The sequence below is a fragment of the Toxorhynchites rutilus genome, chromosome 2, assembly GCF_029784135.1.
Source record: "Toxorhynchites rutilus septentrionalis strain SRP chromosome 2, ASM2978413v1, whole genome shotgun sequence".
Lineage (NCBI taxonomy): Eukaryota > Metazoa > Arthropoda > Insecta > Diptera > Culicidae > Toxorhynchites > Toxorhynchites rutilus.
The window spans coordinates 298,625,112-298,642,071 of NC_073745.1; the positions used below are offsets into that span (position 1 = coordinate 298,625,112).

The 16,960-nt window shown below is 41.0% G+C and overlaps 1 protein-coding gene across 10 annotated transcripts in view; it reads right to left on the reverse strand.

The window, feature by feature from the left end:
* Positions 1-16,960, reverse strand: part of LOC129765348 (protein prickle-like) — a 174,977-nt gene that overhangs the window by 39,555 nt on the left and 118,462 nt on the right. For 6 of the 10 annotated variants that reach the window (XM_055765549.1, XM_055765552.1, XM_055765550.1 and 3 more), the window contains one exon: positions 1,724-2,291. In XM_055765549.1, coding sequence (XP_055621524.1) covers positions 1,724-2,269 — 546 coding nt within the window. In that variant the 5' untranslated portion in view covers positions 2,270-2,291. Of the gene's footprint in view, positions 1-1,723; positions 2,292-13,671; positions 14,543-16,960 lie in introns of all 10 variants that reach the window. The other 4 variants (XM_055765545.1, XM_055765543.1, XM_055765544.1 and 1 more) reach the window with 1 other exon arrangement.

Genomic DNA, 16,960 nt, shown 5'->3' on the forward strand with positions numbered 1-16,960 from the left:
GTTCAACAACACTCATTCACAGATAAAACTCACCCTTCTATTCTCCGTTTATGCCTCACTTTATTTGAAACAGAAAACATTCACCTATCCTCTTCGCAAAGTTTATTCTCGATTAGAATGGAAAAATACTGTCTCGATTCCGCTCTTATATTCTCAGAATTTTTTGCATTTCCTCATTTGCTTGAGCCAGCGAGTATCTCTTTAAAATCATTCGTTTTTCACTCAAGTAGCAATCATTGAGCCTCGATCGCGGCAGTAAAATATAGGTAGATAGTTGTAATCGAGTTGTTTCCTGTGCACTAGTGCAATGATTTTTTTTTTTGTTTCTAGTATGAAACGATCTAAGCCAACGCGAAAGACCATATTAGCAAGTTATTGATGAGCGGAAAGGTGGATTTCATGTGCACTTGAATGCTGACAAGGAAAAAAGTACAAGGGAAAATAAAATCATACATACACGCAGATTCAATCTATTTTGACTCACTTGTTATTCTGTTTCGTGCGATCCTTCCAAAGGAATATTCATTCATTGAATGTTGTTTTCCACTCTATGTTTTGTTATGTTTTCTAAATATCAGTCCCGAATGAAGATGGTCGGGGAGTGTAAAATGATTCATCGTGCAATCTCACGACTGTTGCTGCATTCTTTTCGCCATGATTATTCCAAGCAGATACAAGAGTGATTTATAATCAGGTGTGGAGAAATGAGCGAATGAACTTTTCCATACTTGGTTACACCGCACATGAGGTCGATATGCAACAGTAGTGTAATTCATTTTCGAATATTTCAAGTATGCAAAGTTCCTTAAATGACCCATGTCGTTACACCTACAACGTTTCAATACTATCTGCGATGGTGCTGCCAACTCCCAAGACGAGTTGGCATGAAATTCGTCCATAGTAAGATGCATTTTTAATATTTTTTTCAAATTTTTGTCTCAAAGCTATTGAGAATGCCGTGCAAAAAATTAAAAAACTTTTTCACCATGGATCCTATGATTAACCACATAGGGGTTCAAAAGGTAATTATAGTTTCTTATTTGGTACCCTATACAATATTTTCCATAGAGCTGGAAATTTGGTTTGGGGGCACTTTTTACTTCCTCATCCAGCCAGGCCCTTTATGTGATCTGATAAAAGTAGAATGTAGGCAGAGAAATTCTTGATTGTTTTCTATTATTAACTATTTTTGTTACTTAATTCAGTAATATTTTTCTAGAACTGTGATACTCGACCTTTTTTTAGAAGGACCAAATTTCGTGTTCATGTCGAAGTGCGGCAGATTCATATGGTATAACAACTTTAAATGAATTTATGACGTAGGTTTGGTAATTGAGTTGAATAGAAAAAAAAATCAATGTACGCAGAAAAACACCCAAGAGTTCTAATAAGTTCCGTCGCGAGTACAACATTTTCCTCATTCCCACGAGCAACATAACTTCGGTCTGTCGCCGCCCCAATCATTAAATCATGTTTTACCCTCGACCATAAACATGTTCTTGTGGGCAGGAATGCCACTGCCCTGACTGTTGCTGCTGCCGCCGTCGGAAGCGTGTTGTATAATTAAATAGGAATTTTTCTGACGGTTAATTGTCACCGGATTGTACGCGCAGCATCTATAGAGAGTAAAAATGATCGGTTTTGCGAACGCGAAAGCTTACCAGCGTACAACACAGAAAACACATCCGTTCCAAAGGAGGTGGGGGGGGGCGAAAGCACTTACCTGATCCGGTCGTAGACCGGGCGGAACCCAGGTGTACTCCTCCAGCGCACAGCCGCTGTCGTCGTCCGACTGCGAGTAGTTGTGGCCACCGCCACCGCCGCCACCATCGCCCGGCCGACCTCCACCGGACGGTTGGAGGTTGTTTGGTGGGAAGTTGGGAGGATATGTCTGCTGCTGCTGTGTTGGGGGAGGTGGCGGCGGCGGCGGTGCTTGATGGTGATGATGATGTTGGTGACTTCGCGGTGAGTGATGATAGAGTGCAGGTGCAGGCGATACGATAGATGCCTGCTGATAGGGTGATCCTTGAAGATGCTGCAGGTGCTGGGGATGCAGGTTGTTGGCTTGCGAAAGGGCGTGGGCACTGTAAATTGATCGTGATCCACCCGCATCCTGGCTGGCCGGTTGGAGCGGTGGCAGGAAGTCGCCCATCGAGGGCGACTGGATCGGGGGATGGTTTTGCAACGATTTGGAGTACGCCGACTGGGGACTCAGCGGGACCCGATTGACGTCGTACTCGAAGGGAGGTTTTTGGTATGGATACGACATTTGTACTGACTGCGGCAGGATCCTGCAAAGGGAGATGAAAGAGAATTGGGTTAGAAAAAATTATCAACAGAGGTAGATAATTGGCAAGATACCAACGCGTGGAACTAATTGGAAAAGAATGGTTGCGATGAGTTGCGAAAAGAAGTGGAGGATCTTCCAGGTCGAATTGATACTACACAAAGTACCGGTATCATCGCACAACATCGTTCTTTTCACTATGGGTGAAGAAAACTGCAAATCAGCACGCGATGCACGTACATGACGAAGGCGAATTGTGTAAGGCACAAATAATCTAAACACAAAGCCTATAATCAGTGCCATTATTAGGTAAAACATGATCTCCGACGACCACTCCGAAGAGAGGCAATGAGAAAACAGAAAAACCAAACCATATCGAATTCACCGAGAATATTACATTTCTATAGTGAAAAAACTTGCAATGGGCACTATTTCCTCCTACGAATCACGCATTTTCCTTTAGGCCGAAGCCGCCGCGCATTTATTTCGCGAGATTACGCAATTGCGGTTTGCGGTTTCAGTCACAGACACAGGGTGGCGTTTATGGACGGAAAGTGGACACTATCCAAATGACGGATGTCGCAACATCTTGTAAATCACCGAAATAACATCAACAAAAAAAAAAAAACATGCGTCTTTGTTCTTTTAATTACGACTCGTCGGTGGGCCATTTTCCCAGGCTTTTATGATCCACCGGCTCGGATACACATTACAACATGCCGATGGGCTTTGGGCTGCGACCTGTAGTGCCCGAAAACGTTTCCAATTAGATGACCTATATTTCTTCTGTACATTTTTGGTTTTTCGACGATTTAGGAATTCGGCGCGCCGTCGCAGCACTGTGCTATTTTTGCATGTAAGGAACGAAAAACTTGATTCGAAGTGAAGCGATAATAGAACTGGTTCCACGGGCCATTGTGATTAAATGGAAACTCCAAAAGGGTCATAAAATTAAGCAGATCAGACTGATTGAGGCGGCGTTCGTCGTTAGTAGGAATCCAGCGATCCGGCTCAGCGAGATGATTCTGTTTTTTTTTTATTATTCGTTTCTTTATTGCGGAATAGGTCAGATAATATCGGGAACGTACATATTTTTCCCATCTGTTTTAATGCATAAATGGCAATATAAAGCTTAACAGATGGAGCAGAGCGTGAGATGGTCGCTTTGCGATCTTGTGAAAGGTCTGGATTCCTCGTCAGAGTACAGCTTTGTGAGACCTAAGGACTGCACACACGGGTCCTTCTGTCCTTCTCAAACAGGAATCCAATGATTGAGAAGACACCTAGGCAATTTTGTTTATTTAATTAGTGGTGAATGCGTCGAGTTGATTATTGCACACCGATTTGCATATCACAGCAGTAAAACAATCAGACAACCAAACGTCCATCTATAAAAGCGTGTAATTTACCTGTTAATTAACGAACAAATTTTTATGGCTCCCTCAGCATTACCACCGCTGCGTTTTTTGTCCCATCTGCTCGCTTGGCTCGGCTCGGGAAGAAATGCGTTATTATTTGTGTGTTCACACTGGAGTGACGGTTTTGGGGGATCGATTCGTTCCGGCTCAGCGGTACAAATTAGTCAAAGGTCACAGCGGATCGATCAATGCTGGAGGTCGTAAAAGTTACGATAATGAGCTTTTCATAGCAACTTGTTAATGATTTGGGAAATATTGAATTTTTATACCTTTTCGACGGCCTCGATGTCGAAATGTGAATGTTTATTATTTGGTTATGCCTTTCTTTCATGATAAACCGGAATCATAACTCAAAACTCTCATGAGGCAAAGAAGTATCAAAGACACAGAAATGTTCAAACGTTTCATTTATCATTGTCAATCTTTCCACGTTATACAGTGTTTTCCAACTTAAAATTCCGAAAGTAAATTGAAATAAAACACACTTAGAATTCGAATTTCGATGAAACTTTTATTTCGAATTAAAGTTTGGTTTATGCCATTATATGTGAAATACAACATCATTAAAATGTCCATCTAGGGCTTCCTCGCATACCTTGATCCGGAACAGGTAATTTTCGATGACTTTTCGGCACATATTGGGCGGTATATCGGTCATAACTTCACGAATGTTGTCTTTCAAATGTTCAAGAGTTTGCGGAGAGTTGGCATAGACACGATCTTTCACATAACCTCACAAAAAAAAGTCTAGCGGGTTCAAATCGCATGATCTGGACGGCCAATTGGCATCACCAAAACGCGAAATTATGCGTCCATCAAATTTCGTTCGCAATATGGCCATGTTCGGTCGTATTGTGTGGCACGTGGCACCGTCCTGCTGAAACCACATGTCATCCGTATCCATATCTTCAATTTGTGGCAAAAAAATTGGTTAACATGCGACCATAGCGCTCACCATTCACTTTTACCGTCTCGTCGTCCCCATTTTCAAAGAAATACGGCCCGATGACTCCACCAGACCATAATGCGCACCAAACAGTGACTTTTGGCGGATGCAATGGCCTCTCAACAATCACGTGTGGATTTTCTGAGCCCCATATACGGAAATTTTGGGTGTTCTCATAGCCACCGAGCTCGAAATGTGCCTCATCGCTGAAGAAAATTTGATGCGAAAATTCAGCATTTTGCTGCTGTTGTTCGTTCACCCAATCGACGTATGCCCGACGCATTCCATGGTCACCACGCTCTAATTTTTGTACCAGCTGGACTTTATATGGATGTAGGTGCAAGTCCAAATGCAAAATTCGCCACAATGATGTGTTTGACAAGCCCAATTGCTGAGCACGCCGTGGAATCGAAACATTCGGGTCATCCTCCACACTGGCAGCAATATTTTCGGCCGAACGCACATTACGATGATGCACAGGTTTCACAATATCAGCTACGGATCCAGTTTGTTCGAATTTACGCACTACATTAGCGATTGTGTGCTCTGTAGGCCGTCCATGACGACCAAAATCCGTCCGTAATGCTCGAAAAACATTTGCCGGTTTTTCATCATTTTTATAGTATAATTTAACAAAACTAACACGTTGTGCGATGCTAAAACGATCCATATTGTAAAATGGCAGACATTCAACTAACGATATGACGCTTTGGTTGACAGCTATGTCAAAAGGTTGCGCAGCGCAGGGCTGTATACTTTCGGAAGCCCGAAATGGAAAACCCTGTATAACGAAGTGGACTTCAAACTGTTCCTGGGACAGAAAGATTGTATAGCTTCTGCTCGGTAAAGGCTTCTGTCAAAATTAAAATTGTATTAGCAAAGCAGTTTGCGATAAATAAGATTTAGTAAGGGATCTGCATTAAGAGGAAGAGAATCTGTGTTGTATAAGTCTATGAATTCGGAATTATAGAAACCTAAGTGTACCAGAACCGGATTTTATCCTTCATCAAATCCCATGATGATCTGGTGACGTTTCGACCAGAGCTGGCTGCCATTATAGCAAGGCTAGGCAGCTCATCGATGATACGAGAATAACGGAGTCCAAATCATCAAAAAATAAAAAGAACCTTCCTTACTATCAGAATTTCCGCTCAATAGAATGCTTTGGAAAATTACTTAGTAATTAATAGATTCAAGTTAAGCCTTCAAAAGATCTGTTTTGTGGTTTTGGGATCATTCAACACAGCCTTTTCCAAGGCTTAACTCAAATTTACCTATTGATTCCGAATTCGCAAGTTCGAAGAAGAGTTATTAAGTGTTAAACGAATCTTCTAGTTCAAGCCATATCATCGAACCGGATCAGAGCCTTTGGCTAGAAATATGTTCCGGGCGTCTAGGGAAGACGTGATAAAGACTGCTCCGAGAATTATAAATGCTCTTTTTTATTTAATGAAATAAACCACATTAGATTTGTTTGGGTATTTTAATCTCAAACATTCTTCATAATCACAATCTCTTTCTAATTCTAATTCAAGTTGCGTTCCTTTTCGTGCAAAAGGCGAGATTTCTAACAATTTTTATCACTTTTGGTCAATTTTTATTGAATTTTTCAACACTGACAATACAACTGAGCGAGATAGTTTTCCACATTCGTATATGGCCTGCCAAACGACAACCTTCTTGTCGAATATTTAGATCGGTGTAAACGGCTTTTACTGAACATCCTTATCCTTCGGTACGATGGATAACTGTGGTTCCGGCAGATTTCATAATCGAGTTTTATACAGGCGTCGCACAATGCGGCGTCCCATAGACAAAAGTCAAAAAATTCACTTTGATATTCACTCAAACTAAGTAGGCGGTGTGTTTTATACATGTTTCAGGCATGCTGAAACGATCTCAGTAGCCTTGTTAGCCCATCCAATTTGTCAGAACAAGCATGTGCAGTCAAGAAGTTTCTTCTAAGCACGTGGCAAATTAATTTTCAGTTGGTGAGGAGGCGATCTGGCGTAGTGGTAACATCCATACCACTCACGATGAAGATCACGAGTTCAATTCTCACTCCCGACATCCTTCCAAAAATGGAAGTAAAAAGTGACGAACCAGACAAAAGTGTTGAAAGTCACTATAATACAGAAAAAAATTGATTTTCAGTGATTCTTCCCAGTTTTACATTGAGTTTTCGTTTACGTTCGATACCTGTTAAAGTGAAACCCCAAATGGCGACGGTAGCAACACGTAAGTATAATCCGTTTCCTTAACTATTATTGGGACATGCCGCAATCACTGTGAAAATAAACGCTTCTTTGTTAAGGTAGTTTTGTTCCTTAATAAAAAAAAGATACTAAAATTTCAAATTCTTCGGCAAAAAAATTAGTGGGTTATATATATGATATAACCACAAGGTTCACGTGGAACTACCTTAGCTGAGCAATCATTCGTTTGTATTGATTAAATTCTTGATTGAATGAAACAGTTTCCAAATTCAATTGAGTTCAATATATTTGCTCTGTGAGTGAAAAAAATGAACAAATGCCGTGTAAAGTCAATTCATTTATTGTGATTGATTGTTCTTCGTTACAAGTAAATTTAATGACGGACCTTTTACGTTTGGTATGATGACTAGAACAAAATATATGTACGGAAGAATTATCAAACGTTTGATGAACCAGCCTAAGGCTGAAAATCTTTCCAATAAAGACAAAAAAAAATTATCAAACGATTATTTTATTTTACATTTCCCTCTGAAGTTTACATCCCAAAAGTGTACATACTTCTCGAATCTCGAATCTCGAATTTGCTTGAAACTGGGAAGTTCATTCGCTTCTAGTGGCTGCACGATTTTCCCAGGTTCCTAAGTTTAGAAGATCATGTTAGGACAGACATATTCCACTCTGCACAAAGGCAAGCGAGGACAAAAGTACTCGCAGTTTGCATTTATTTGCAGAGCCGATTTCCCCAGAAACCACGGTTTTGAAGTCTGTGTTAGGGAAACACATTTCAATCGGAACAAAAATACCCCCGATTTGTATGAATTCGCAATGCCGATTTCCCCACGCTTCATGGATTTGAAGTCTGTGTTAGGGAAACACATTCCAGTCGGAACAAAAATACCCCCGACTTGCATGAATTTGAAATACCGATTTCTCCAGGCACCTTGGTTTAGAAATCTCTATTAGGGAACACATTTCGGTGGGAACAAAAGCTCCCCCTACTTTCGTGTGTTCTTTTTCTTCTTTTTGGCTTTAAGAGGGTTTAAACTTTTCAGTTCACTCGCCTCTAGGCTCTTTCGTGTGCTTGCAATGCCGATTTCGCTGCTTGGTTTTAAAGTCTTTGTTAGGGAACATTTTTCGATGAGAACAAAAGTCCCCCTACTTTCATGTATTTGCAATGCCGATTTCCCCAAGGCTGCTTGGTTTTGATGGCTGTGTTAGGGAAACCGTAAATCGGGCCAATCAAAACGATGCTGTTAGGGCGTTTAGATAACGCCTAATATTTTACAGTTATTCAATTGTTTATCTAATGAAAAACAACATTTTGTTAGTTGCGATAGATGCGTAGAAATATTCCCTATCAAGTGATGCAAACATCTCTCCTATCCAGTACGAAATGTTCGAGCTATAAGCATTCGAAATCTTTCATTTTTTCCTGCATGTTCTGTGTTTAGGTTTTCATTTTACCCTCCATATATTCCGGTTAGACGTAGTCCCACGTCAAAAAGGTCCGCGGAGTTCCGCTTCAAAACACCCCTCAACTTTTCAGTCATTATACCCTTGATGTTCTGCAAGTGATTCTTGTTGCTCAAGTTTCTACAATCGTTTGTTCACCTTTTTGTTGAGTTTTTATGATACGGATGATTTCTCTAAAGAATTTAAAGAAGAGCTTTTGAAATTTTGCAAAGTTTATTGCTACAAAATTAACCAGAGATGGTCGAAATGCTGCAGATCATATTCAAAATTCGTAAAGCAAAATTCTGACTAGTTGTCAAAACCAGTTAAGCTTCCGGCATATCAGAAAGGTAAAACTAAAGACGATTTGCAGTCTGTTCCTCAAATTGGTAAATGAAGACCTCAGAAATCGTTTAACGAATGATCGAAAAAGACAAAAAGGCGACGTGTTGAAGATCTTGGTAACAACAATGCACCTGAAGAGCTTGCATTCGCTGCCAATGTATCAAACTGTTCGAGTGGAAATCAGGAGAAAACACTGACGGCGGCACAAGCACTGGCCTCTCTGAAAGAAAGTACAATGTACTTCGAAGTACTTTGAATGAAATACATCCAAATTTGCTACCAAGTCTTTATGCATTGAAACAAGAAAAAGCAAAAATAACTCCTAAATTGATCTCTGCGACCGAGACGTCTGCTGAAGTAGATTTACAAGATCTTATGAATTGCACCTCCGCTAGCATCGTCAAAGAAATTTCGCTAATGACTTCAACTTCAGTCAATCTCGTCTGTAAATGGGGTTTTGACGGCAATTCAGGGCATAGTGTATGGAATGTAAAAATTAAATGTGACCCTAGAATAGAAAACATTTAAAAATTGAAAAATCACCACAGTGGCGTTTACGTAACTTTGCCATCGGATGAAAAATAAAAGATTATATTATTTGTGTATTATCCAAACAGGAGAAATATTCCGGAAAGCATTTTATTTCTTCATAACATTATTAATTTGGCGTTTAAGATACTTTTGCGATTATGTACAAAACGTTAGTCTTTTATGCAAACAAAATCGTGTAAAGCATTAATCTTTTATGCAAAGAGTAAGAATATATAAATCAAACATTGCCCTAGAGTAAAATGCATTTAATTGTTAAAAATGAAGCATTAGCAACTTACACGAAAAAATGTATAAAAAAATTAAAAATCACCACGGTGGCGTTTAGGTTACTGTGTCGTCGGATGAGATATAAAAGATTGTGTGTTATTAGCCTTTTATCTAAACAGGAGAAGTATTCCAGAGAACAATTTAATTTTATGTCACTATTAATATACTATACACTATTAATTTGGCGCTTAAGACACTTTTGCGGTTAGGTATAATACATAAGTCTTTAATGCAAATAGTAGATTTTATCATAACTAACATTTTTTCCATTATACCTATTCGAAAAAATGACTATAAGGGTTGTTTTGATTTTTGTCCCGCATCCCCATATATTCAATGCACTGTGCGTCGTTTCCCAGAAGAAAGGGCACGCATTTTCAAACATCTATAATATGTTGCTTCTATATGCTTCTATATGAGCAGTTTGAGAGTACACGGGGTAACGAACAACGAATCCTTAGTACTGTAATATTACATCTATGAAAACTAAAGTGAGTTCAGAACTGCGAGATTTAAGAGTGGCGACGAAAGAAGGCGCTTTTTTATTTACTGAAGTTTTGTGATAAAGGCCTCGTTGATGGATAGATAGCACGCATCCACATTCAGTTTAATCTCAGTGAACAGGACTACAAGGACTGCTCCGAATCGGTACTCCCATTCGACGTTTGCCAAAAATTGTCGCCGCCACAAAAATCATCAAAACATCCTTTTGTGAAAAAATGTCCACAAAAACTTCCACATAAGCGATATTGACAGTTGCCTTACAGGAAATTGCAACCCAGGACAACTTGCAGATGTTGGAGTGGAGTCTGGCGTAGTATCAAAAGAATCCGACCTGCAAGGAACCTTACAAAGTACACGGAGAAAACAGAGATAGCCGCCTTTTCTAGGAAGCATAGTTTTTTGGTGTGCTAAATGCCACATTTTGATTGACCAAATTTGCGCTCCACAAATGAAACGATTTGACCGAAATTGTGTTTAATGTTTATGCTGCCGAAAATGACGGTGCTCATTTCCATTCGATAAACAACTCGGTGCGGAGCAAATCTGAGATATCAGTGTAATCAAGCATTTCATGCCGTATCTCGTTGGGACGCTTGGATACTCGTATTCTGGAATCCGGGTGGTTCGAAATTCGAGCGGATTTCACGATTCAATCGAAATTCACTATTGAATTCCATTCAATCGTCCAATGAAAATGTGGCAATCTTGCCCTGACACAAAACAAACGTCAAAATAATTCATCCGTATATGCGAAACAAATGATTCTCTATCAGATGAGCAGAACCGAAAGCAATTTTAATAGTTAAAATTTGAATAATAATTATTACTTGATGTTATTCGGATACATAGAGAACATAGTCCAGATTCTTATTTTACTACACGAACACTAAGCTCAATGTTGTCTTTGTCGAGTTGCGCGGCAAGTTTATCAAATTTGCACGATTCGACTAGATTTGTGAGTAATTTTAGCTCTATCAGATTTCAAAAAACCGGTGGAGCAGTTGATCATTAGACGGATTTGGAACTTTTGAGGACAGATATTATATACATCAAGGTTTTTTTTTACGCGGGGGATACGTACCTCGTAAAAAAATCGCGTTAATTGGAAAATCCGCGTGAAAAAAACCGCATTGGTTGTAAAATCCGCGTAAAAAAAACAGGCCACCACCTCGTAAAAAACCGCGTAAGAAACCTGGGTATATATCGATTTCCTAATGGTGTATTTGGTCGACTAACCAAACTAATGAGCATGTGAAGTAATCCTCGCTTTTGCCATCCAACCGAATACATTCAGCAACGTGTAGGACCGGATACGTGTAATATTGCAATGAAGCTCATCAATGACTTGATATTTTTTGTTTAAACATACATGCTGTAATGCCGTGACAATGCATGCGTTTTGACCTAGCAATGGCAAAGGCTGTGTCGGCTTTGCTCATGATAGCGTCTCGCAAGTGAATGTGTTCTTCCTCACACCGCTTCTGTTAATTGTGTCATAGGAATCGCAATCGTTTGCTCGCTACCTGTGTGTTAATGTCGATTATGAGTTGTTGACATAGATTACGACAACGACGTTGTCCTTACCGCGTCGAATCATCATGCGATACACACAAAAATCCATCGAGCGCACTCTCTTGTCTGTTTCGTCTCCTCGAACCACATGTTCATACATATTAACTCGAATTGATTGCTTGATGTTTGTATAATATCCTTTGTCTCTTCAGAACGACCGGAGGTTTTTTCGTTAAAGAATTTCTTCTGATATGGAACCACCTGTTCTAGAACTTGTCACTCAGAATACATTCAAGGTGTATTGATTGGAATAATAGTGACTAAGTACTGATAAAAATGGCGCAAACTGGATAACGTTGAGAGGAGAACGTTTAAAACGTTAATGCCATTGAAGATAAAGATGGAGAGCGTCTTTTGAACGGTGTGTGTCGACGATGAACTCCAGATTATCGTTTCTTCTTCGAATCATAATTTCATCCGACGCCATGCAGTTGCCTACCATAGGGCGACGTGGTCTCCAGCTGGGGTTTTACCAGGATTGATGACTGTTGCATGATTGTCGTATTTTAACCGGACCATGTGTGATATGAAGAATTTAAATAATTCATTGTGCTTGTTGAATAGGTAGGTATCTCTTGCGTCATTTTTTTTAATTAATAGTACTTAGTTGATATTTCTATGCCGGATAACACGCCTTGAATGTACTCTGAATGGCAAGCTCTAGAATACGCGTGACCACAGTGAAAAAATCAAAACTTTGAGTGCTTTGAGACACCCCTAAATCATGTCCGATTGAGTTGAAATTTTTGCAGAGGTCATTTTTTTGACCATTAAACAAAATTTACATCTTCGGTTCTTTAAGTTCGATGATTTTTTTTCTTTATACCTTCATTGCCACTCAGGCATTCGATTTTCCAAAGCGCTACATCAGGGAGCCTCAAACTATTTTGGGCAAGAGACACCTTTTCCAGAATGTAGTGATACCATTGACCCCTATAACCCCCATGTTTCCTTAAAAAAATTGTTTTCTTTTTCACTTTATCTTATCTTTACGGTTGGTTGAGTGAGTGAATTGAAATCTTGGAAATGAACCTCAACGTAACTGGGTAAACTAAAAGTAATTATTCATGACTAGCTGACCCGACAAACTTCGTCCCGCCCAAAATTTGTTTTTTGTTATCAATATCATCAAACATTCACGTTTTCTTACTAAGCGCAAGTTCATGAATGCAATCGCAGAACTGTTCATTGATTGATCCTCTATTCGCACGGCGGATCATCCGCTCGCGGATAATCTAGGTTCCACTGTATATAGATAGATTTAATGAAATGGGGCTGAAATTTTATCAATGAGAGATTCGCCTTCGTAGGCAAGGTTCTTAAAATTTATCCATAGTTAATAGGCGTAAAGATCGTTGTACACTACTCACGACTCTCGCGTGCTCTACTTTACCTCCAACCTTCGATGGGCTCGCAACTGCATTCGGTCGATCGCTAGCCCACACTAGAACTAGCAATTTATCGATGCCGGAGAGCATCCAATAGCTTGCAATTAGTACCCGCAAAAGACGGTGACTTATCGAGTCCGAGCTGATCATTTTCTGCCACGTGAGTAGTTTATCAATTAGACGGCAACTAAACAACCCTCCGCCCTACTAAAAGGTTTCGCTCGATTCGCCAAGCTAGCTAATCGCTTTTGAACCATCGGCACAGCGCATCATTAGTACCTGCCGCTAATCATCCGATTAGTGCCGCTTAGCGCAGCTCATTTTTCAAAACGATGACTACGACGAGAATCCTCGACAGAAGAAGGTTAATAACCACTTTGGCTATGTGCTCTTTCACAAGACCGGCAGGGAGGGGTGGTACACTTTGGTGCCCCCGGAATGATTTGTTTGCATGCACTCGATTCCCAGGCTTCTTGCTAGTAGTGTATTATATTGTAGCAGGGTATCGTGCATATTGTGGCTAAGAAAGTCAACCTCATTTCCATGTTTGACTGCGGAACGAGGCGAAATTAACGGGGTCGGAGGAGAATGACCGCGTTTACAGCTTACCACCCTTTTTTGGGTTGTTGGGTGAAATTAAAGTTTGTCCATTTCGGGCTCTCAGTTTGTTTCGTTTATTGAGACGTATTCCGGGGGAATAAGATAATTGCAAATATTTACTCACGCATTGTTGCTGCTGGTGACCAACACATCCGGGCAGGGACTGACAGTGGGAGGTACTGGACTGCCGACACTGCTGCTCCCATCGCTGGCCGCCAGCAATGGGCCATTGGGAAATGCCACCGACGGTGAGGCTGATGATGATGAATTGGGTGCAATTTGTGAGCTCCCATCCAATGGTGAAGCGGATTGAGCCGAAAGTTCCCCGCCGAGCGGTTTGTCGGAGTTCAACAGACTCAGTTCTTCACTGCTCAGGTGGAAATTGCGACGCATCCCACGGCTCGGCGGCTCGTCCGGTTGATTCGAGGCGTCGATGTTGATCCCGCTGTCTGACCGTTGCTCGTCTTCGCTGACCCCCAGGAGAAACGAATCGTCCAAAACGGTCACACGTTTCTTGCTGACGGGGGCCGGATTGTTGAGGTCGGATACCTTTTTCTGTCCATTCATCAGAATCGGGCGATGTTGTTTGGTTGGGAAAATGATGGCGGATTTTCCAGCCGGCCCATTGCTACTCTGGGTAGCGTGAGCTATCCTTTCCGAGGCAGCCTTCGCATAAATCTGTCGATAGTATTTTTCCTGATTCCCGTATAGGAAGCAAACCTTCCACCACTGCTTGCCCACCTGCAGATTGCTGGAAGCAGATTTTGCCACCGCCGTCTCATTTGTACTCATTTCACACACACTTTACACACTCACTCGGCTCTTCCCGCACCGACGCACCTCTGGGATTAATTTCCTCCGGCCGAAGCAGTCTTGTTTTCACGCCCGCTTAACACTGGGCTGCCACCATCCGGTGAGCAATTTAAAACGCACACGCCGCCCACCTACTCGTTATCGCACAAATGATGTATCTCGCACTCAGACTCCAAGATCCGCTAAAGCGACAACAAACAGACCGATGGTTATTTTTAATGAAGCCATGCGATATACAATTAAACTACGAGCTTCACTCTGTCTTAATTTGTTCGTTGCAAACGTTTCTAACGACATTCGTAGGAATGCAGGAGTTAATCCTCACGCGCAGCTCATCGTCACTCGATGCCGATCGAATGCAAACACAACACGCAAACGCAACTACCTCCGCCTTTAATTATGTAAGATAAAAACAAAACTAAACAAAAGGAATTTTTAATCAACTTCTTCAGTGGTCGAAACAAAACTCTAATGAGAGATAAGCTAACTGAGACCGAAACCGAGGGGGGGAGCGAAAATAAAACCTGTTTCACGTTTCTCGTCTTGGATACACTTTTTTTCGCGTATATTTCGAACGATCCTCGCACGGGATAGATATAGGGGCTCAGCCGAAATGGAGAAATCCAATGACACATGCTAAGTGGCGGCGTCTGTCCTCTCGATTGCACAGATAAAAGTGCACATATATTTATGTAAAGAGCGCTGACGTCGCGCGCATGAGCATGTAGATGATCTGCGGCATCCCTGGTCGAAGCGTTCGAGTGGGTAGCTCGGTTACATCGATCGCGCGAATGGAGCAGCGATAATGAACACCAGCTCCAAGCGAATGGTGTATTCATGCTGACCCTCTTTTGATGACCACTTTCGATCGAACCACCGATGAGAACCCCCTTTCACACTGATGGTAGCGTTAAAGAGATGATTCACAGACTCACTTGACACCATCGATTTATCTGTTTGACAAGACAAGTGATTATGGAAAATCATTTCCTAAGTGCAGTGGGAGTGCTAGTGAATTAGTAAAAAGTATTGTCCCGCCAAACGACGGATTGATCACATTCGAGTAGCTCCAATTTGAATGAAATTTTGCATTTGGGTCATTTCCACGATAGGAAAGATTTTTTTGACTCAACAGTAATTTTAAGTTTTTTCAACCTAGAAATTCGATGAAAATTTCTGCTCTCACTTTAAGTTTTCATTTCAAATACTACATCACACAACTATGTTTCTGTATACCATATAAGGTTTCGTTGAAGCTTATTTCATTTTCTAGCCGTTTCCAACCGTTTCCACCTAACCCTTCCCAAACAATTTACCATTGGCTGTTCCTCAAGTGACAGTTCTAATCGGAGCGAAGCTTGAGGCAATATTTACCCATTACCAACAGGGACATAGGAACAACCACGATAAATACAATACGGTAGCGCGACTTATGAAAAAGGCCTATCAGCCATCTTGGATTTTTTCTGCAGTGTTTGTAAACAATCTGCAATATTTTGCAATATTTTTTTTGCTCTCTGTGTGTAGAATTGTTTTGGTTATTCTGAATTTCTGCAGGGAGAGAGTGTTGATGGATACGGGCAAAGTTGTGATGTTAAAATGACTGGTACTGTGGCAATAAGAACATTAAAAAGTTGAAAGGTAAGTATTTTACGGTTAAAACTAAGTTTGTAATATACTCTTATCTTATGTTTCAGCTCAAGCGCTGATACAAGTGGCGCATTCAATGAACACATTCCAGCAATTGCACACTCTCACTACCGTTAGCTATTATGCGAAGCACGCGAAGGAAGGTATTGCAAAGGCACCTTCCGCTGCTCCATCGGAAATAGGATCGGAACCAGACAATGAGGCGAAAACTGAGCAGCCACGGGGGAGCAGTGCCGATAAGGAAAATCAGCATGAACGCGGGATTTTACTTTCGAAGGAATAGGAATCTACTCCGAATAAAATGTGTAAGTAATCGACCAAACACATTGGATTGACAATATTAACGACTTTGTTCACAGGGACAAGCACAAGCGCGATGGGTTGTCGGAAAAATGTCCCTGTTGCACTGTATCATGCAGATAAAAAAAATGGAAACGGTTCAAAGATCGTTTACCAGGAGAAAACAACCATTCAGAGCTTAGATGGAAAGTGCGAAACAAACTGTAAAGTAAATTTGAATCAAACAAAACTCGATTTTATATTATGATGCTAATGATTTACCGATCGACATGGAATTTCGTCATAAATGACTTCGCATCGTTGCGATGTGAATGTTCGCTTAATTTCGATTCAATTTCCTGCGCTGCGCTTCTAGTCAGAGCCAGAGTATTTGCGTTTTGCAGTCAAATCCCTTTCCACAGTCCTCTGTATGTTCATACCGTTTCCCCTCGCGCACTTATTGACGACACGGTCACACCTTTATTCTACACATCTTGGGAACAACTAAACGATGTTCTCGACTGCAGTAGTGCGAACGATAATTGTCAGTGTTGTCGTTAACCCAAAGAGTTTTATTCACAGCGACTGTGAACACTGTCAATTAGCTCTTCTCAGTTCAACCTGTCCAGGAGGTCTTGAACTTTTGTTGCTGTTATAGATTCCACCGAGCG